Below are 21,914 nucleotides of genomic sequence, written 5' to 3' on the forward strand. Positions count from 1 at the left end.
TTAAATTGTCAAATAAAGATGACAGATAGGCTTCAATTCAAATTGAAACAGCGACCCCCTCCTCATTTGGGTCAATAGAGCTGCAGGGACTGAGCTGCTTCCAGGATTAAATGGAGAGTTCAGCAACAAATACATTCTGTTTGCTTCTCGGGGGGTTCTGCTAGCGTTTCTAACCTCGACCACTTCCTAGTACACAGACCGGCAACCTATGTATCCCTTTCAAATGAAATGCTGTTGCTGTATTTAAAGCAAGACATACAGATATAACTCAACACTGGGCGAAAAGGCTCAGAATCCAGAGATATCCATATTATTCAGATATTTAACTGAATCTGTTGATAATACAGACCATGTCATGTCTTATATCATGTCCAGATACATAGATACAAAATAGATAGATAAATAGATAGACAGACAGATAGACAGACAGACAGACAGACAGACAGACAGATAGATAGATAGAAAGATAGATAGATAGAAAGATAGATAGATAGATAGATAGATAGATAGATAGATAGATAGATAGATAGATAGATAGATAGATAGATAGATAGATAGATAGATAGATAGATAGATAGATAGATACACACATTTATAAACTTGGCCTCCTTACTCCATGACAGGTGACTCATTTGACAACTGTAACTGAAAAATGTTGTTGCTATGGCAATAACCAAATTGTGGCCTCGATACACGCACACACACACACACACACACATACACACACACACACGCATGCACGCACGCACGCACGCACGCACGCACACACACACAGACACAGACACACACATTCCTTATATAAATAAATTACATTGTTTGGGACATAATGACTGCTTGCAAGCTGTTCAAAAATATGATCTGAGTGTGTCCTTGAAGTTGAATTTTGAAAAATATCGGCCTCACAGCGACATGATATAGTGAGCATTTAGACTTAGGGTTATTATACAACGGAAGCAAATGAGCTTTTGTTGTAGAACCCAGCCTTGTACCTACTTTTTTCCTCACCACAGAAAATAACTTCTTCCAGGAAATCAAATATATTGTCTTGGTTATACTGATCAATCATTACGCGCATGCTAGTCTTTATCTTATTCTCTGTAAACCTGTATTATACGTTGGCAATTCTTGACGGATATGTTGATTAACGAAGGCTATCATACGATTCTGTCTGTTTGCCTGTTTTTGTGTCAAAGACAATAAAATAAAACAAGGTACACTTAAGGTGTACTTTAATAATAAGAATACTACAATTTTGTTATCAATTAAAAGATTCTTAACTGCATACCCGATAATAATTAACATTCCAAAACTCTGCAATTTTATGTTTATATTATTTTTTTCTACTTATTATTTATCTTTTTTTTTTTTTTAATATGATACCATTGCACATTTACATTTACATTTAGTCATTTAGCAGACGCTTTTATCCAAAGCGACTTACAAGGGAGAATAACATTCAAGCTACATTGCGACAGAGACGAGTGTAACAACAACATTCGTGTAACAATAAATACTGCGAGGTGGTGCTAAGTACCACTTGTAATAACATTATATGTTATAAATATATAGAAAATACAACGCTATTATTATTCATTATCACTCCCATATCACGCTGTTATTACATTTCACCTGTTAAGTGAAAAAAAAAAAAAAAAAAAAATTTACAATTCAAATCACGTACACAGTAAACCCACACGGGGAACGGCCCGGGGGCGCTCGCCACGCACGTCACGTCACGTCACGTCACGTCACGTCACGTCACGTTCGAATTGAAACCCCGCGAAGGACGACGGGCGCCGCCGGTGTGCCGAGCTGCCCCGCGTGGAGCAGCCGGGCGTGCGAGGATGACGAGCGTGGACATCGTTTACGACAGGATCCACTTCAGACACGGTTCAACGTGGACCGGCCGCCTCGGGCCCCAGGACGGCGGCGGGGTGACTCTGTGCGTGGCCTGTGTCATCGAGATGATGGACAGTGAGGACATTTCGGTGAGGGGGGTCCTAATGGCGACTCAAAAATAAAAAAAAAAATGAAAAAAAAAAATGCGTTTAGCAGTTTCTAACCTCCCCCACATTTTCTAGTCATAACATATGGGGTTAATACCTTGGATTGGACATTTAAGTCAGGAGGGTGTTTTGTGGTTTGTTTGTTGTGCAGTCACTGAGGAAGAACGTGGCCCTGTCTGGCATCAGTGGAATGCTGAAGTGTTCCCCGGGGGCTCTGAGAGAGCTGCTCCAGCAGGACCACAGGGTCGGCCTGCATTTCACCTCCTCTCTGCTGGGTAACAGCCTGTTTATGACGTATTTCCAAGGGAGCTTGTCAGCTTCCCAAAACCTAACGCAGGCAGCGACTGTGGCTAGCAGCTTTCTGTCCCATCACGTTCCCCGCTAATCAAGTGTGTGCGTGTGTGTGAACGCTGAACAGTCCAAAGCATTGTTTCATGTCTGTCATCTTGAATTTAACCTCACCCCAGACCAGGGTTAGATACAACCGACATACGTAAAACCGGGGCTGGGCGATATCAACTAATTGAATATGGTGGTCAGAGGAAATATAGAACACACCTACTTATCTATTCACTCGCAAGTAATGTCAGGTATGATAGACCAAAAATAGTTTTCGAATATTGCAGATCTCATATATTGACACATTTTAGGATCTGTCATCATTGTCATCATCATATCATCGTCAGCTTAGACTACAAAACTCATTCACCAGTAAGGCTGTGCATTTTTATGGCTATTGTGACTATTCTTTAAGATTAAAGCCTGATAATGCTGGCCGGACTGACAATCACGATCATTGAGTGCCGGGGACTGGTTTAGGGTAAAACTCAAAACGTTTGGAAAGAGTCGTTTTCAGATTAATGACCTAATGTAATTAAGACTGTGTTTTAGATTGGAACTGGACATGTTTTGCAGAGGGCAGCCAAATACCACAGCTTGTGTTGTGGAAACTGTAGTTTCCGAAGTCCTAACTTTGGGTATTTGTGATTTTTTGGGGTGTTTGTGGGAGGATTACAAATAGTTTCCTTCCTCCGCGCAGGATGAAACCAAGAACACAATAACAGTCTATTTTATCTGTACACAGTATTTGGTCGATGTGTTATATCTCTCATTTGTAGCGATGCTTCAGCAACTATTTACACCAAGGGAATTGCAACTTTATTGTGATAACTTTCTTATATAATGGCATTTTATTTAGGACAAATGGAAGTCTCCCATCTTTTGGGTGATTTATTGTTTATGTTACTATTAACTATCATCAGACTTCTTTCTGTTACAACATTCTACACTCCACTAAAGGACATTGAAGAGGAGCTGAGGGCAGTCAGGTACAATCGTCAAATTAATGAAATAATTATTACATTATATGAATAAATAAGAGAGCTAACATGTATACCATTGCAAACACATAATAGTACATCCATTTATTCCATTTAATATTACAGATAATCCATTAAAATAGGTTTGTTCATATCGACTATGTCTGCCATGCCTGTAGGCTATTTCTGTGTTTTTGACATCAAGTTGTTCTGAATGCTAAGAGCATTGTTTCCAAGGGGCTTAACAAGAAGGCATACAAGTGTTGGATAATTAAAAATAAAAACTTGTTATAATGGTAAAAAAATGTCATTGAAATTCGGACTTAACACAATATCAGATGAAAAAGTATTATGAAAAACACAACTGACTGACTGATGTCTAGCTGCGGTTTCCTAGACATATACTGCTCTTCTTTCCTCGTAACCTTGTAAGATTATTAGCGGTTTAGAAAAGTTCTTATGTTATCTAGCCTCAAGGTCCAGATCCTTTCCTTATCATTATGTCACGACCCAAATATAATTGAAGATTTTAACCAATCTAATTGAGTTCATGAAATTAACAGTGCAGTAATCCACAATGCTTTTGTACTCAAAAGAAACAAAATGCAATAAGCGTATGGCAGTTTCGCCTGCCACATGCCACGCCACCCGCGTGGCGTTTTCAGGGCCCTCCGGGCACAAGGAGGAAGAAGCCCCGGAGCAGATAGACAGCATGTCATGACAAGGGCTCCTCTCCTGTGCGTGTGGGGATGGGGGTTTTACCTGTTGCTCGGTAGACCATCCAACGAGCAACAGGCATACAGCCATACTGATCCTGGGCCCAATCACCTAGACCCAGGACAGGTGTGGCTGCTCAAACCACACCATCCTCACACGACAAAGGGCTAAAATAAATTAACAACAGCAATTAATTTTCTGAGCTTTCAAAATACAGTTTTATTTAGACAGAAATAAACACATTTTTTCTTAATGTTAACAGTTATCAGGAAAATAACAGATAAACCACTTAATTGCTTTGCCATTGCTTTGCTTTGACAATGTGGATGTATATGCCTGTGGCCCATCCGAAATGGACCCAGCTTTGGATCAGGACCCACCAGTTGCGAACCACTGGTTTAGAAGATGCCTCTAATGTGTGCTGAGCCCAGCAAAGGGCCAGCCTAGAAGATCGGACACTTCTCTGAGGATGATTAACATGTGTTTTTCTAAATTATGTGTGTTTTGTCATGTATGTGATTGTTGCTGCAACACTGGGATTTGCCTTTGGGGATTAATAAAGTATTTTGTATCTTATCTTATCTTATCGTATCTTAGCTTGGAGTTGTGATGGCTCGGCAGAAACCTAACGATCTGAAGGCCACAGTGTACTCATTACCCTGGTCAGGCTGGACACTCGGCCCTTGGTGTTGCTGTAAATTGGCTTGAGCTCTGAATATTAATTTATAAAGATAGAAGAGTTGTTACAGTGCTGCTTGATTGGCCCTGAATTGGACCTAATAGAACCAGCAATGGGAAACATTAAGACAACTGCTTGAATCCCTCACACCACACATTTGCTACATTATTCTTGCTTCAAAGTTAAGTGGGGGTCATATTTTACAGGCCCACTGCGACATCCTGCTGTTGGATTCAGAGAAATTGGAACATCTAACAATAAGATAAGATAGCACTTTATCATCCCCTGGGAGAAATTCAGGTAATGATCCTGAATTTCCCCCAGTTATTATTATTATTGCTATTATTAATAGAAGAAAAGGCAGGGTGCTTCGGCTGCAGCTACATGTAACACTGAGATATACTATATGATAAATTATCCCTCTTTTGAATTATTATACTACAAAAAAAACAGCCCTTTAATATTTGTCTCAGTCATTTCCAATAATTATATTGGCTAGTGTGCCTGTGATCCAATTTATCCAGTTTTATTTTCGATTGTTAATTTTTCCTCTTCTTTCTTTCAGTGCTCCCTGAATCTTGTGTATGGTTCTTTGGGTCAGTGAAATATGTTTGTGAATAAAGCCTGTCTCTGTCCCGTCCCCAGAGATGCTACGCACTGTGGAGGACCCAACCACTCTGGAGCAGGTCGTCCAAGGTGAGCGGACATCTTTTTTTTGTGGTGCGGTACTATAAAAAGATACACAAGGGCACGAGTTCATGCACACACACACACACACACACACACACACACACACACACAGACACAAGCACACACATACACACACACACACACACACACACACACACAAATGCAGAGGAACAAAGGAGAGTACACTGACAGTGCTACTGTGTTTGCACACACACACACATATACACACACACAAAGTCTACGCTTGTCTCCCTTTTATAAGCACAAGAATCTTTTTGGTGGCAGCCATAATGCTGACTCCTGCTTACAAAGTAATTTTGACCCCATACTGACTAAACACTCTCTTACCCGAGTCTACCATTTGAAGACTTTGACCATGTCTAGGCTAAATTGCACAGTGATCTGTCTTTCGCCGCAGAGCTGAACTGAGATGAAACACCCTCTCATGCCTCCCTCTCTCTCTATTCAATGATCGATTTTAGTGTCAGCTTCTCAATGGAAATGGCGCGGTTTCACCTCTCCGAGGGACTGGTCTGATTGTCACTGGGTCTTTACAAATCAATAACGTCTGGTGAGCGCAAGCAGTAGAAACATTTTATGGCAGCTGGAATCAAGCGCCGCAGGGAAGTCTTGTGTTTATAATATAGGTACTCCTCACTTAACGATCAAGTTCTGTTCCTATGACCAGGTCGTCAAGCGAATTTGGTCGATAAGCGAGGACCCGTGTTATTTCACCGTAAGGGGTGTGGCCTTTTCCAATGCTTGTGTAGTGAATACTGACAGACTGCGGGAACGAGGCTGAGAACGGTGATGAGATGAGATCTATACAGTGTATATAGTTCATATAGTATATATAGTGTATATAGTGTATATACTTTATGTAGTATATATAGTGTATATGGTATATATAGTGTATATAGTGTATATGGTATATATAGTATATATAGTATATATAAGGTATATAGTATATATAATATATATAGTGTATATAGCATATACAGTGTATATAGTGGATAAAGAGTGATGCGTGATGAGATGCTTGACCCCGAGATGCTGCGGTATTGTACGCAGCGTACAATACAGACTGGTCAGAGAGCTGGTCGTAAGTCCAAACAGACGTTAAACAGGTAGGTTGTTAAGTGAGGAACACCTGTATTCACAAATGGTCTTTAAAGGTTGAGAATTAGGCACTAATTATATCTGGCTGTGTATCGGGAGGAATAACCTTAAGAAAAATTGCTACTTTATGTTCATGTCTTTTTTTATGTGAAGCGTTTAAAGCTCAGTAAAATCAATATTTATTTTTCCTTCATTATTGCCCTTATTGTTTCCCTTTCAGTATTACTCAGCAGAGAGCACCGCACATTGACTGAAATACCTGCTTTTTTCTGTTCCGCTCTGTCTTTTTATTCAATGTGTGTATTGTGTGTGTACATGCCCACAGTGCTGGTTCAGCTGCTGCTCGAGCTCAAGAGTGAACAATACATCCATTACATTTTGGATGACATACACAAGCAGGTGAGATAAACACACAGGCATGTGCACACGCACACACACACACACACACACACACACACACACAGACACGCACACACACACACACACACACACACACACGTAGTGCTTTCCCCTTGTCTGTAACTCCAGCACATTTTCAAATATTTAAGAGCACCGGTTACTGACAGAAGCTGCCAGCAAGTCAGCATTGTTTGGTAAACAGCTAGTGTGTTCTTCTCCTCAGCCCCAGATGATGATGTGTCAACTTGAGGGTGGGTTTGGGGTGGGAGCAGGCGGTTGTAGCATTGAGCAGCAGCAGCAGAGGCAGCAGGTGGAAGGCAGCTCGGCTTCTAGACGCAATGCCTGAAAAAACATCTCCCTGGGAGGGGTTTCAAATTAGATGTGTGTGTACAGCAGAAAAAAACCCACAAGATTGAATACAGAATACAAGTTAGTACACTGAAGAGAATGGGGAGGTGGCGTTCTTATTATGATCGGAGTGTCTGGACTGGCAGTGAGGTTCACATTGAGAAATCACCTCGTCTGTTTAAAATCACAATGTTTCAAAAGGCTGCTGTTTGATGTATAAACAATTAATATTGAATTAACTATGTGCTGATGCCAGGGGCCTCTGTGAACTGCAAATGCTCTTCAGGTCTCTGCACAAACATGCATAATATAACCTGCATGAAAAGTAAGTTCTGATTTGCTTTGGTCTGTGTCTAGCTGTGTGACCAGCGCAGCATGAGGGGGTTCCTGCCCACCTTCACCTTCCTAGGGAAGCTGGTGGAGTCCGTCCCAGACCTTGCCCAGGGCCTCGTCTCCCAGTATGGTGAGACTACCATCATCTTCTTTAATATGAATTTTCTGAATTAATATTACTTATTCAGAAAGGTAAAATACACTCAGGGTTAAGTATTTTTCAAAAGTCATGAAAGGATCTTTAGATGTAATATAACTATTCTCTATACTATCTCGAACTATTTTTCCAATTATTGGCCAACACTAACTTGTAGCAGGTTGACAAATGCTTTTGTGATTTTTTTCTCAGTAGTGCTACCTACACAATTACTGTATTTTGCCCCTGCGTGGCATATTTTTCAAAGTAAAGTGCTTAGGAGAACTGATTATATGATATCCAGTAAAAATAATCCCAGTTAAAGCATTCATGCTATGCCACCTGGGGCAGGGCCAGTCAAGGTTAAAAATAGCCCCAGCAGGGCCCTAAGGAATAATTGATTTTCACATATTTTCCGGGATGAATGCCTTTATACATTTGAAAGAAAACCCCCTTAATTCTCAATGTACGTCAAGGTTAAGATCGAAGCAGTGGGGCTTGTCCCCAATCAATTTGGGAATCTTGTAACTGTGCAGACTTGGGGAACAAGCTGCTAGGCAGATGATCATCCACCGAGACCTCATGTTTATATTTGGGGAAAATCTATGAATAGTTTAAAGATAATGTACAATTTTATAAGTCCGCCTCTCCCAGAAAAGAAAATAATGATAATATAATAATATATATAATATATATAATATAATAAAATATAATATATATATATAATATATAATAAATAATATATTTTTATTCCCGACACCGCCACAGAATGCGTCCTTTCCACATGGGGGGCGAGGCCCTTGACTCTTATCGCGTCAGCCTATTTTTAACATTTCCAATTATACACCGCTTGCTTTGAAATCGCCGTGTTGGACATTTGAAAGGATATTCTTTGCAGAAAAACATCACATCCTGAGCACGTACTTCCAAAGAAGTGTACTTTTGTTTTAAAAGGGACCTATTATGAAAAACTAATTTTTTCAGTGCTTGTGCAGACACTCGGGCTGCAGATATTCCTCTGTATTCCCATTCAAATTTGTATGTTTCATTTGAATTTTGGGGGGGCGTTACGCATGGCTACCGCATCCGATAAGAGCAATCTTTCTCCAAACAAAGCAAATAAAAACTCTAGATGTATTTAATTTACCCCTTTTCCTGCTGCTGCTCCGCTGCAGACCAGATCGCAGATCGCCCCTTAAAAAATCCCACCCTCGGTCTCACGGTCAGGTTGCAGGTGGCGAATGGCAATTTCAACATTCGATTAGTGATATTTTTTTCATATTGGGATTCTATTCGAATTCCAATTTTGTTCCTGCAGCCGTAGCGCATACATTTGGGTCTCTGTTGGTCTACTAACAGACAATCTGTGAAATAAGACAACCCTGTCAGCTTTATTTTTATTTATTTTTTTATTTTTTCATCATTTCTGCCTCAGTCAGAAAACATGTGATTGGGTTAGTTGGGTCTCCTTAGAATTGGAACTGCCCCTCATCTGAGTAACTCCACTCACGGCTTAAGCAACACCGCTAGCTGGTCCGGTGGCTAAGAGCTAAGCTAAGATCTAAGCATGGGAAGCGCTTTGTTGTTGGCTACACAGACCAGCACAAATCTTTGAAAAGAAAATGGAATTAATACCAGCTGTCCGTGACAAAACTGCAGATGATGGAAATGTAAGTATTTAAAAAACAATTGCGTATTGTCAGTAACCTTGATCTGCTGTGCGTATCAGAACAAATTTTTTAATCAGGCCTTGTAGATATAACATGAGTGAAGATTCAACAACTGGATTGCTTATTTCTTATTTCTCACCTCAAACTTGTTCAGAAACACATTTTGGTGGACTGATAAGGTGAAATAAGTGATGTTTGTATGTATGAAAGACTTCATACAATGGAACACAGAACTCAAGCTCAAACCCCATTGGCTCACAGAACCCGGAATTCGTGCTCAAACCCCATCGGCCCACAGAACTAGGGGCCTCAGGAGGGAGGCGCCACCCACCAAAACAGACCGTCCTAGAACAGGATGGGTTAGAGGCATGTTAGAATGGCAAGAGTGCATAATCTGAAAAACTTCACAAACAGGTTTTGGGGACCTCAGAGACATATATTTACTTGTTGAAAAGGAGCGTAATAGGTCCCCATTAAAGAAACAAGCGCTATCTTTTGATATCATTTTCCAAGTCAAAACCCTCAAAGCCCTCAGGCCACCTCAACCTTTTGAGACAATGCTCTGACTATGTAGATGTATTCATACAGGATACCCTTGGGGGAAAAAAAAACCTTAGCTAGTATGCTCACTTCTAGCGATCTCTACTAAAATTCTACTCTCAAAACTAAATGGTACATAATATCCACTTTGTCCCATCAGTGAAGGAGAGAAATATAAAGACATAGAACTTGAGTGGAATGATTTATTTTTAATGCAAAAAAGATAATGTACCTCGCAGCAATATCTTCCACACCTGTCACCGCACTGAACCATCACTCCAATGGGGAATATTAATCACCTCTGTGTGTGTGTGTGTGTCAGTGTCGGGGTGTGTGTGAGCAGACTCAGCAGTCACTTTCCTGCAGTTGAGTTAGTATACCGCTCATTCGTTTCCAAACAGTAAAATAGATTTTTCTTTTGATGAGCTGAGCATCCGCAGGTAGGTAGTGCAGGTTGCTGTCGCCGTGAGCTGATGCAGTCTGCGGGTTGCCACTATTGACTGCATCATTCCCCCAGACACACACACACACACACACACACACATGCACCCCTCCCATTGTCGGACGTCACTCAGCGAGCTGCTGTGGGGCTGTTTGGACTAATGACAACCACCCTTCTTCTACAGTGATAACAAGGGCCCCTCACTCAATCCATTTGTCTGCTCCTCACACTGTGTTGGCCTGTGTGCCTCTCTTGCTCTCTATCTCTCTCTCGCTTCCTCTCTGTTCCTCTCTACCTGTCCCCATCCTTATCTGTTAGTCTCCACACTCACTTACTCACTCACTCACTCACTCACCCACTCACTCACTCGCTCACTCACTTTCGCTTTCTTGCCAACTCACTCCCTTGCTCACTTCACCCGCAGGACTGGACTGAAGAGTTGATACTGGGAGGGAGGGAGGGAGTAGAGAAAGCGAGGAGCAGTGGTCAGGGGGGATGCGGTGATGATAGGCACATATACAGAGAGAAAGAAGGAAGACAGCAGCGTGGTAAAGTGTCCGGAGAGAGAAAGTCAGAGTCGCTGCGAAGAGCAGATTAGAAGAGAGAACAAAGGGAAGGGGTCCAGAGTTCACAGCATCAGAGCGTGGCGCCGACACAGTAAACAAGGAAAACAGAGATAAAGCTATGGTTCCTCTGCCAGAGAAGAAAAAGTCTTTTTTTCTTTTTTTTTAATGATGAGTGCATGTGTATGTGTATATCTTTGTACATGCACATACACATGCACTCAAACCTGCTAATGTGTGTGTGTGTGTGTGTGTGTGTGTGTGTGTGTGTGTGTGTGTGTGTGTGTATGTGTGTGTGTGTTGTGAGAGAAAAATGCATACGATCAACTATTTTGGATGAGGACAAAGGCCTCTACCTCCAGAGGGAGGTTTTAAAACATTTGTCTCTGTTTCCCCAGGAACACCCCAGAGTTTATGTAAAGAGAAATGTTTTTGCTCCCTACAATGTCAATTCTAACATGAAAGAATCAGATCACATTTGGCTCTGTTTGCCTTCTATGGAGATGAAGAAACTCAACAGGGGAGCCTAGAGGTGCATTGTAAGGGATTGTAATCTGCGTCTGCCAGGTCAAGTTTGCAAAGTACCTGTGAATTTCACTGTCTGAGGGTGGCACCCAAGGAAACAGTTGGGGGGCCACAGACTTGTAAGTGACTTCTGACCCAAGCCACACCCTCTCACACGCCTGCTGTCTTCAGAAATGATACCAGATTGATCGTAACGCTGCTTTGGAGCAGTATTGAATCTTTCTCTTTATTCTGCAGAATAAATATCTTGAGTATTCTCAGTTGTTGTTTTCTTGTAGCGGGCGGATTAACCCCACTGATCTTTGCGGAAGAATTTCTTTCACAGTGTGTGTGTGTGTGTGTGTGTGTGTGTGTTTGTGTGTGTGTGTTTGTTGGTCATGTGATGTGAAAAGACACATTGGTGTCTTTCATGCTGCCATGTCACCCACCCACCTTCATTCCCCCTTTTCTCCTTCCCTTATCATCTCTTTCCTCTCATCTCTCCTGTCTTTGGTTTTGGCTGTGTCATGTCCCTCTCTTTCACACTCTCTCTCTCCTCCCTCTCCTTCTGTCTGTCTGGCTCTCATCTGGGCTGCCTCGTATATATTCTGCTTTAATCCAGCATGACTGCGAGCCTCTCCTGCGTGGCTTTGGGGTTTTGATCCGCTTCACAGACCAGCCGGGCCCGGGCTTAACTCTCTCTCTGTTGTGTGTATGTGGGTGTGTGTGTGTCTCTCTCGCTCTCTCACTCTCTCAGACTGTATGTCCGTCTCTTGTTTCGTTCTCAAGCTCCCTTCATGTCTCTCTGTAGTTGCCCGTCTAATCCATCTCCCTTGTTGCGTCTCAGCGGAGCTCTCGTACATTCTCTCTCTCTCTCTCTCTCTCTCTCTCTCTCTCTCTCTCGCTCTCTCTTTCCCTCTTTGTCTCTGCGTCTCTTCTTCTGTCTGTCCGTCTCTGCCTCAGAGCACTTAGTCTCTGTTGTCGTCCTCACATGACATAATTTTCGTCACATCTGTCGGTCAAAGCTTGAGATGTCCAGCACGTCTCATCATCACCACCTGTTCATCCACAGCCCCCGCTACATATTTTCCCCTCTCTTTTTCTCTGTCTCTCTCTCTCTCTCTCTCTCTCTCTTTCTCTCTCTCTCTGATGGTAGATTGGCGCACAAAGTTATTACAAAGTAGTTTATCACAACGTAAGTTATACAAAGTTGGGTATTACAAAGTAGGTTATGACAAAGTAATGAGAAAAGAAGAGGAATTCCTTCAGGTGCATCTACAAGTGGAAAGATAGTTTATCATTAGCACTGACCCACTCCCTCCCCTCATGTTAATAATAAGTAGTATGTTTACTCTGGTAGTATCCTCGCTCATCTCTCTCTCTCTATCTTTGTTTACCTACCGCCGGCTCTCATCGCCCAGCACCCTTACTGGAGTGCTTGTGCTCAGCTCTGCTTCACCCGGACGAGGCCTTGAAGGCCTCACTCTTCTATATGTGGCAGCGTGTGCTGGGCGGAGGGACGCCTGGGGGTGCAGCGACGGTCCACTCCTTGCTCCCTAGCCTCAGGGACCGAGTGTGTGCGGCACTGCTCAGGACCCTGGCCGATGCGGTCTCCTCTGAGCTCACTATCAACTGCCTGGGTGAGCAATATACTCATATCAGTTTTGAGTTTTGAGTCGAGAAAACTCGTAGTGATACTGTAGGACAGAGCTTCCCTACCATTCCCTACTCAACTATTTCATACCTGAAACCTGTGTAGAGGAACATTATGCCCCAACAAAATGTGACCCACCCATTATATTGGTTAATGAAAATAAGCAATAATGGTTGCAGAAAATAATTAAGTTGAACTCTGATTGAGTGATTGAGTATAAATGTTGATGCTTTTGGATGCTCTTGTACTACATTACATCAGGGACATGGGAGATATCATATTGAAAAGTTATTGTTTCTCAAGAGCAACATGAGCACAATTATTGGGATTCTGTCTGAACTTCCAAGCAGAAAAAAGTCCACAAAGATTGCAATTCTAGTTTGGGCAGCATTCAACTGAATATATTAGAGTGTATATGCAATTCAAAACCAGGAATTGGTTAAAGTGTGATCATCTCCCAAACAACTAGCTGAGGGAAAGGCTGGGTTAATTGGAGTGTCTAATTAAAAATGAAAGAATTGTCATTATTTTCATTGCTGCCTTGGGTGAAGTAGAGCTTGGAGTGTGGTGTGAAGTGTTTGAAGTCTGCAGAATTGTTGTATTTGTGTTTGTGTGGAAGTTAGACTTACAATGACAAGAAGCAACGGAGAAATGTTAACTTATCTTATGAACAATAAAATGCTGGTTTATTTTTAGGGGTTAGATGTGGAGATCAGCCTCGTCTTCTGCTCCTCAATGTTGTTCTGTTTACTGTAGCATGTCTGTGTGTTTATGCTTGTTGTTGTCATTGCTTGTATTTATCTCTTTGCGTGCTCCATCCATCGCAGATTTTAAACACACTGTGTTGCGTGTGTTGTGCGTGTGCCTGTTTTGCATTTCAGGTCTGTTGAAGCAGCTGGTGCGGTTCGGGGAGGCGGTGTCCACCCTAATGAACAGCCCTGGAGATCTGACCGGGCCCGACGCGGGGCAGAACCTCCCCAGCAGCGGCAGCAATGGCGACCAGATCCTGGGCCAGAACCGCGAGCCAGAACGGTCCCCTGAGCACCGGCCTCTGCCGCTCCTCCTGAAAAAGGTCTCTGTCTAAACATCCTGCTTCCAGCTTAACCCAGAGGGCTGCACTCTGGCACTGACGACAGCAGCAACAAAAAGCTCTAATCCTGGATTAATGTGTCTTTCATACTGACTCATGGAGAATTTTCAAGGGAAAATATTTGCGCGTGGGAAAGCGATGCTGAGTTTACAGCAAGATAATTTTTTGTTTTGCTTTTGTTTTGCTGCGACGATTCAAACAACCTCAGGCTGACAAATTTTTTCAGTGTTCTCAACCATTTCTCAGCGCAGTTTACAAGTGTGATGCTTTGTTATTCTATGTTCTGTGCGCTAGGAGTTGTTTTCTAGCCAGTCATCAGCTAAGGTCAGCTCCCTAAACAGAATTTCGGATACGCTGTGTGTGTGTGGGTGTGTGTGTATGTGTGTGTATCTGTGTGTGTGTGACATTCTTGTAACTTGAATCATTGTTTATTTGCCATGAACAACTGTGGAACACCATAAACAACTCAGAGGGAACTGGAGTCCACAGTCCCTCAGTTGTGGGGTGATTTAGACACAAAAAAATTCAGAAAAACAAAAATCGTGTATGGGCATAAATTGACATCAAAAGGAGTTCAGACCTCTTTCCATGTGGCCTTTAGGTTTCATGGCTGTCAGAAATGATGACATTGCTGTAACGCACTGTGGCAGTTATTCCTGCCGCATGCCACCCAAGTGGCCTTTTCCTCTAAAAAAAACCCTCAAACCATCCCATCCCCACACCACACGCCCCCCAACTCCTTCAATTAGATCAAAGTGAACGTGAAATCTTTGCAAGTAGCATGGTGGTTGGGGACTGTTTACACATAGAGCAGAAACATAGAAAAGCACATTGAAGATAAAAATCAAACGCCATATATTCCCTCTGTGTGGGTGGCTTGGGTGGTCGAGCGTAGAATCGTTCACGTGACTTACTGTGACAGTGTATGACGTGTCCTGCCATCCACCTTAAATCCCGACCGTGTGGATGCGTAGGTTTTTTTGGAACAGTACGGAGTAAGAACCCAGACATTCCCTGAACTCAGTTGTGTTTAAAGTGGGGTTTCATACATGGAGGAAACAAACGAAAATAAATAGCTCTAAAATGAAAAGACAGGCATGGGAGGCGGCACACAGTGCTGTGTGGAGGAGAAACCAAAAAAAATCAGCTCCAAGTCTCTTAGTTAGGTTTACGCTTTTCATTTTCCATACAAGTAAGAAACTAAAGAAACAAAATAAATCAAAATGTTTTTCGAGGTGCAGATCACGGGCCCCCCGACGGGGTGTCTCTTCCCAGTGATCTGAACTCTGCTGTGCTGCTCCGTTTGACCAGAGCGGCAAAATGCCTCGAACCGAAGCTTTTTTTTCGAACACTTGCCCCTCAAAGTTTCTGTACAGGACTGCAGAGCGGGGAAGTGAAATCCGGATTAGTTTCTCAACAGCGCTGGGCAGAGAGGGCGAGAGCCCCCCCGTCCCCCGTCCCCCGTCCTCCGTCCCCCTCTCGTCCTCTCTCCCGCTCCGCTCCAGTTTCAGAACATGGTAAAGTGCACGTCCACTGTTTAAATTTTCAGATTTTTGATAAAAAAAAACTGGTGGATAAAAAAAAATAAAAAATTAAAAAATAGTCTGTCATCAATGTCCGTGTTCTTGTATGTGTGTTTAAACATCACATCAATGTCAGCATCTCTCCCGATCCAACAAAGCCCTAAGATGTGTTTTGTTTTGTCCTCTAGTTGCTGCTGAGTGGCGATGAGCTGTTGCAGGTGGCCAGCGCTCAGTGCATGGCGTCCATCCTGGTGCACTCCCCCAGTCAGTACAGTCCCCCCTTCATCCATGCCGATGTGCCTGGTGAGAGACAGACAGACACACACACACACACACACACACACACGCACACACACACACACACATTTTCCCTATTTCCTCTGCTGTTTATATCGTGCATCATCATTTTGAATTCAAATTTCATTGTTCATTGGCATGACAAAGAATCAATTTATTAGAGATGGGACCGATCCGATCCAATATTGGTATTGGATAAGGGTTTCACGATTCTCCTAATCCACGATTAGATTTGACTTTCGATTTTAAGGTCACGATTGGAATCGATTTTCGATTTAAACATATATGTTTAGAACTGATGGCTATACCATGTTGGACTATCGAGTCTTGATTTGTAAAGAAAAACACATGTTTCTCAATAAGTAACTTTTATTTGAATATTAAAAATTATAAATAATAACAAAAATATGAGAATATTTAAACAGCACACCTAAACAGTTAAGAGCTTTAGTAAAACTAGACTGTAGAATAATAAACAATGAGTTAGTTATTGTACTAAAAAACACTGGTCGTAAAAGACAAATTACTACCTGCAGCTCTGCAGCCATCTTTTCTCCAAACAAAGCAAATAAAAACTCTAGATGTATTTAATTTACTCCGTTTCCTGCTGCTGCTCTGCTGCAGAGCAGATCGCTCCTGAAAAAATCCCGCCGGTGTTCTCACGGACCAGTGACAAATACCCCACAGCCCAGCACAGTCCACGAGTTGGTGGTTGGGAGCCTCTGCACTAGAGATTTAGACATTCTGTCTGTGGTGATTGGGTCTATTTCCCACTTTCATCGCCACATCTGTGGAATTACTTCACATTCTGGTCAAAGGCGCAGCCTTCCTTGTACACAGAGTGAAACGCTGGAGGAGAGGGAGGCGCGTCATCACCTCTCCGCCGACGTGGACTTGGCACCGTTACTGGGAATATTTCCTACATTCCTATTTTCCTCCTTCTAACGTGCATTCACTGTGCAACAAACTGGATGAACATATATTGAACTTTATTGTTTAGTGTTGTTGTAATATTCAAATTCTATTTGAATTTCGTTCTGCGGGTGCAGTGTGCGTTGAGGGATGCAGCGCAGTGGACCACTCTGCGGAGCCGAACCACAGCTCTCCCAAATCTGAACCAAACTTTATGAAAGTCGGCAGTCGTCACCCACCGGCGCACACTGCATTTGTTTATCGGCGGATCTTGACCGCCACAATGTCGGACAACATTACCCACAAAAATAGAGGCAAATCGCGAACCTGATTGGGATTTAGAAGTTTGAAATCAAAGGCTTATTTTGATTGATTTTCGATTTCAAATCGGAATCGTGACGCCCCCAGTATCGGATGAGGATACTGACGTCATTCACTCATCGGATATTGGACTGATGTCGCCGATCCGTGTGCCGATCCAAATTCCATTCCATGGTCTGCCTCCTCGAGAACTCAACTTGGCAAATAACTAACCTGTAAAACGCAATGCAAGGCATGTGCGAATAAGAACTGACAATTGGAGTTGTCAGCAAAAAACTTTTATTTCTACACCAAGTAAAAAAAAGAGCTCTGGTATCGGGAGAGTATTGGTATTAGCACATATGTATCAGAATCGGATTGGAACTGAAAAGAAGTATTGTGCATCTCCATATTGCCAAAACGTATAAAAGGTACATTATAACTGATGATCTAAATAATAACTATGTAAAAAAAGGATTGTAATTTCAGGCATACTGAATTATATTTTTAATGTGACTGTTAGAGATTAATTGGCATTACAGACATGTCCCCACACACACACACACACACACATACACACACACACACCCTCACACATAATTGCATATAGTAAACAAAGATCACTATTAGATGCCAAAAACACGAAAGAAGTAAAAAGTCACTCACTGTCCCTCCCTCTTGTTTCCTTTTCTTCGTCTCTCACTTTCTCTATCTCTATTTTCGAGTGTGTCCCTGGTAGAGTTTCTGTTTGAGTGTGTGTCTAGCAGCAGGAGCGAGGTGCTGCAGTGGTCCGTCTACAGTGTTCTGCTGCTGCTGACTGAGGACCCGCTCTTCTTCTCCCACTGTCACTCTGTCTACGGTGAGACTCCACAGACACTGCAACCACCCAAGTGTCTGTGTGTGTTTAAAAGCAGAGCAGAGAAAACAATGGTGCCAGTCCACGTGTCCTGGAAGATTTCAATGTCCCAGACAAATGAGAGAGATTCTGGTCAAATATTTTCTGTGTTTATTTGGCTTATAGACAATTGATAGGCAGGCTAGATAAAGAATCAAATCATGAAGGCATGTAGATTTATAATATTTTTTATTGAATATTTAAAATGAAATAACTCCTGTTACTTAAGCTATTTAAAAACTAAATATTTGTAATATTACAACTTGAAATCTTATCATTTCTGTTGGTGAACAATAAGTAACAAGTGCAGCTGCTTTAATTAACATTTGACTTAACTAAAATGTTCAATCAAAAACAAAATAAATGTGGCAAGTAGGTCTATATGAATAATAAAATTTGTGGTGATCTTCGTCGGGATGTCTCGTCAACATATTTTACACAATGGATATTTACCGTCTCTGCTTTGGGTCAGAACTAAATATCCCAAAAAATGCCAAACTATGTATGTGGCCCTGTTCTGAACAATACATCATCTTTCTGCTTCTCCTTTGAATTTTGGATGCTGCATTCAATGCTGCACCCGCCCACAAGTGCAACCTGTGGGCGGGGCTTATTTTTATACCAACATATGTGATTGGTTAGAGGTTAAAGGTCAGCTCTACAGTAGATCGTCGAAACGGATTGGCTTTCTGTTGCAACCTGTCGAACGTGGAAATGAACAGATCTGTGGAATTTTTTATCAAAATTATCGGGTCTATTTTATTTCGACATTGAGGAAAAAAAACGTGGTAATAATTATCGTTATTGTTTTATCGTCCAGCACTAATTCAAATTGCGCTTAGAGGGAATTATTTTCACCGGACATTATGACCAGAGAGATTTACATATGTCGGACTTCAAGAGATTTTCTAGGTCAAAAACCGGCAATTACCGGATAACGGAAACTCTGGTGTGTGTGTGTGTGTGTGTGTGTGTGTGTGTGTGTGTGTGTGTGTGTGTGTGTGTGTGTGTGTGTGTGTGTGTGTGTGTGTGTGTGTGTGTGTGTGTGTGTGTGTGTGTGTGTGTGTGCGTGCGTGCGTGCGTGCGTGTGTGACCAGATCTGAAAGCTTGTAGTGTGCATGTTCTAGAGAAGTTTGTGTTCATCTCCATGACAGTGAACAAACAAAAAAGGAGTTGAATGAAAGTGAGCTGATTCTGGCGTGCAGGATTTGAGTGGGCGTCCCTTTGATGTTTGGATGAGTTAAAAAAATGACACATACAGTAAACAAACGCTGGTGGTCTGCCGTTGCCTGCTCACACACTCTGCAGCAACTAGTCACTCACTAGCTGTCACATTATGGTATTCTTTTCACATTGCGGTGATGTAAGTCTAATGTAATCAAGCAATCCAAAACCGAAGACAGTGCTGCAATGCTTGGGTGCTAATAAATAGACCCCCCCCCCGTAGATCGCAGGGGGGGGTCACAAGGCCTTGGATGATTTGAGGTTTCCAGTTGATGTTTCCTAATAGTCAAATGTTAGTTTAAAATCCAGCAGTATCTATTACTATTCACAAAGTATTCAAAAATCAATTGTAAAGGAAAAAAGTTTAGGAACCCCTAGGATTTTGAATGGATGATACTTGGAACTTGCTTCTCCTCAAAGGACATGTTTTGAACAGCCTTAGAGGACTAATTTAATTGAAGAGCACACAAGATCTGATGCAGCGCTACTCTTGGACGCTTTTTCAAGTGGGTTCAGCTGATGAACGGCAGCTCCCAGGGGTGTTGTTACATCACATTCTGTGTACTGGCAAATCAGATCATCAGCCTCCACTGTGGTGAAGTGCACCTCTACAATCACTAACGCAATAGGTGGCACCAAAAGCGGATGGTTTTGATATCAGCTTGTATTTTTGTATTATATCTGCAGTATATCCAGTATATTCTCTTTTCACTTTGAGGCTTTCAGAAGCCCTTTTAATGTTTGTCATAGTAACAGCAGCACTACATGCTTTAGCATGTGAGTAAAAAGAACAATGGCTTCTCATACATCATCATATAGTCACGCCACTTACATACTTTGCCCACTTTGCAGGCTGATGATGATACAAATTTTTTGTACTTAATAGTATATTTGACTGGCATTACGGATGCAGTAATCATATCTACTTCCGTAGTAACTCACTTGAAATTTGTAACATGAACACTGTATCACTTCGTGTGTCACAGTATTACTTCCTGCCAGTGTACTCTCCAGCAGACATGACATTTTCCAGTGACATGAATTATCAAATCCAAAGTTTCTCATGTTATGTTAATGGTGTCTTTAGACTGTTAACGATCAACTCAAATTCTAATAATAAATAAAAGTAAATATTTCGTCCCTGGAAGTCATCACATGTAGCTTTAAAGTGAGGCAAAGTGTTAATCACATGTTGTTTATGTTGTGTAGGTAAAAAAAGTGTCATGACATGTCCACCCCTGTACATGGGTGTTGTGGAACTGCGTGAATGTGTCTGTACACGTGTGTACACATGTGTATGCGTGTGCCAGGTATTGAGTCCCTGGTGCGCAGCTTGAAGGAGCTTCTGAGACTGACCTGCTGGGAGGTGCAGAAACAGGGCCTGCGACTGCTCACTGCCATCCTGGAGAGGTGAGGCTTTATCCTACATGTGCACGAGACTCAAGACATTTGTGATTCAAGACATTGTACATAAATATGGTAAGATGAAGAGGCAAGATGTGAGGTATTCATTAGAAAAGAACAGGGCTTTAGATTTGGGCTGTAGTTTAATGTCGCGACATTGTCACAAGTGCTGTCTGGTGAACCCAAATGCAAGACTCAACTCAGGAGTAGCTGGAAAGGATCAATGGTTTATTTAAAAATATATAATAATCATTTATATATATATATATATATATATATATATATATATATATATCGCTGTAGAGGAGAAATAATCCACTCCAATTCTCTGAGTAATGTTCTTTTTTTTTTGTAACCTTTGCTGTCAGCATTCTTGGCATTCGAAACAGAGTATTTGCCATTGCATCTAGGACAGAGTCTGCAAGTGGAGTTCAAGTTCTCAACCTGCAATGCAACTCTTTATTCATTCTTTAATCGTCAAGAACTGCTGCAACAACTCTGTCTTGTGGACGACCTGTAGGATGACAAGACAGTTTTTTGTGATACAGAATCCCCACCAATCCCCCACTTTGGAGAACGATCTTACCATGTTTGGGTCTATAAACAACTAATCACTACTCCAAGAGGGGGAGAATCACCATTGGTGAGACAAAATAAACATAGAACCAAACAACACCATGGACATGGAAAAATCATAAATCAAAGAAACATACTACACATGTACACAGAAAAGCATAAACGTCAGATGACAACATGTATCGAAAAAACAGAGTAAATTAAGTTCAGGAAACTGGAACAGCAATTTGACACGTGGCCTCTTCCTTTCATAGTTATGGCAGTAAATGAGAAAGAAAAGGTGTTGGAGTGTGTTCAAAGCAGGTGCTGGTGCTGGTGCTGGTACTGTGTGTGTGCCTGTGATGAGACTGCCATAATTGGTTCTGGTGTATGAGGTCGGTATTATATCGTAGCGCCTCTAAGCAGCGGAAAGGGCCTCAAAGCCATCCCTGAGTCCCGCAGCCGCATAGAAAGCAGGAAAGCAGAAGACCCCCCCGGCCCCCAGAGAAGCCGGAAACCCGCGGAGCAACCCCCACGTCCGGCCCCGAGGAGCATAACCCAGTCCCAGTGAGCGCGTGGAGACCCCGCCAACCCC

The 21,914-nt window shown here is 42.1% G+C and overlaps 1 protein-coding gene across 1 annotated transcript in view; it reads left to right on the top strand.

Annotated features, from left to right (window-relative positions):
• Positions 1-1,844: 1,844 nt before the first annotated feature.
• Positions 1,845-21,914, top strand: part of mei1 (meiotic double-stranded break formation protein 1) — a gene marked incomplete at both ends in the record, with an annotated part of 73,179 nt that continues 53,109 nt past the window's right edge. Inside the window, 10 exons of the mRNA XM_080009587.1 lie at positions 1,845-1,988; positions 2,158-2,281; positions 5,367-5,417; positions 6,856-6,929; positions 7,635-7,740; positions 12,887-13,105; positions 14,001-14,191; positions 15,921-16,035; positions 17,981-18,100; positions 20,671-20,770. Coding sequence (XP_079865713.1) covers positions 1,845-1,988; positions 2,158-2,281; positions 5,367-5,417; positions 6,856-6,929; positions 7,635-7,740; positions 12,887-13,105; positions 14,001-14,191; positions 15,921-16,035; positions 17,981-18,100; positions 20,671-20,770 — 1,244 coding nt within the window. The remainder of the gene's footprint in view (positions 1,989-2,157; positions 2,282-5,366; positions 5,418-6,855; positions 6,930-7,634; positions 7,741-12,886; positions 13,106-14,000; positions 14,192-15,920; positions 16,036-17,980; positions 18,101-20,670; positions 20,771-21,914) is intronic.

The sequence above is a fragment of the Zeus faber genome, assembly GCF_960531495.2.
Source record: "Zeus faber genome assembly, chromosome: 11".
Lineage (NCBI taxonomy): Eukaryota > Metazoa > Chordata > Actinopteri > Zeiformes > Zeidae > Zeus > Zeus faber.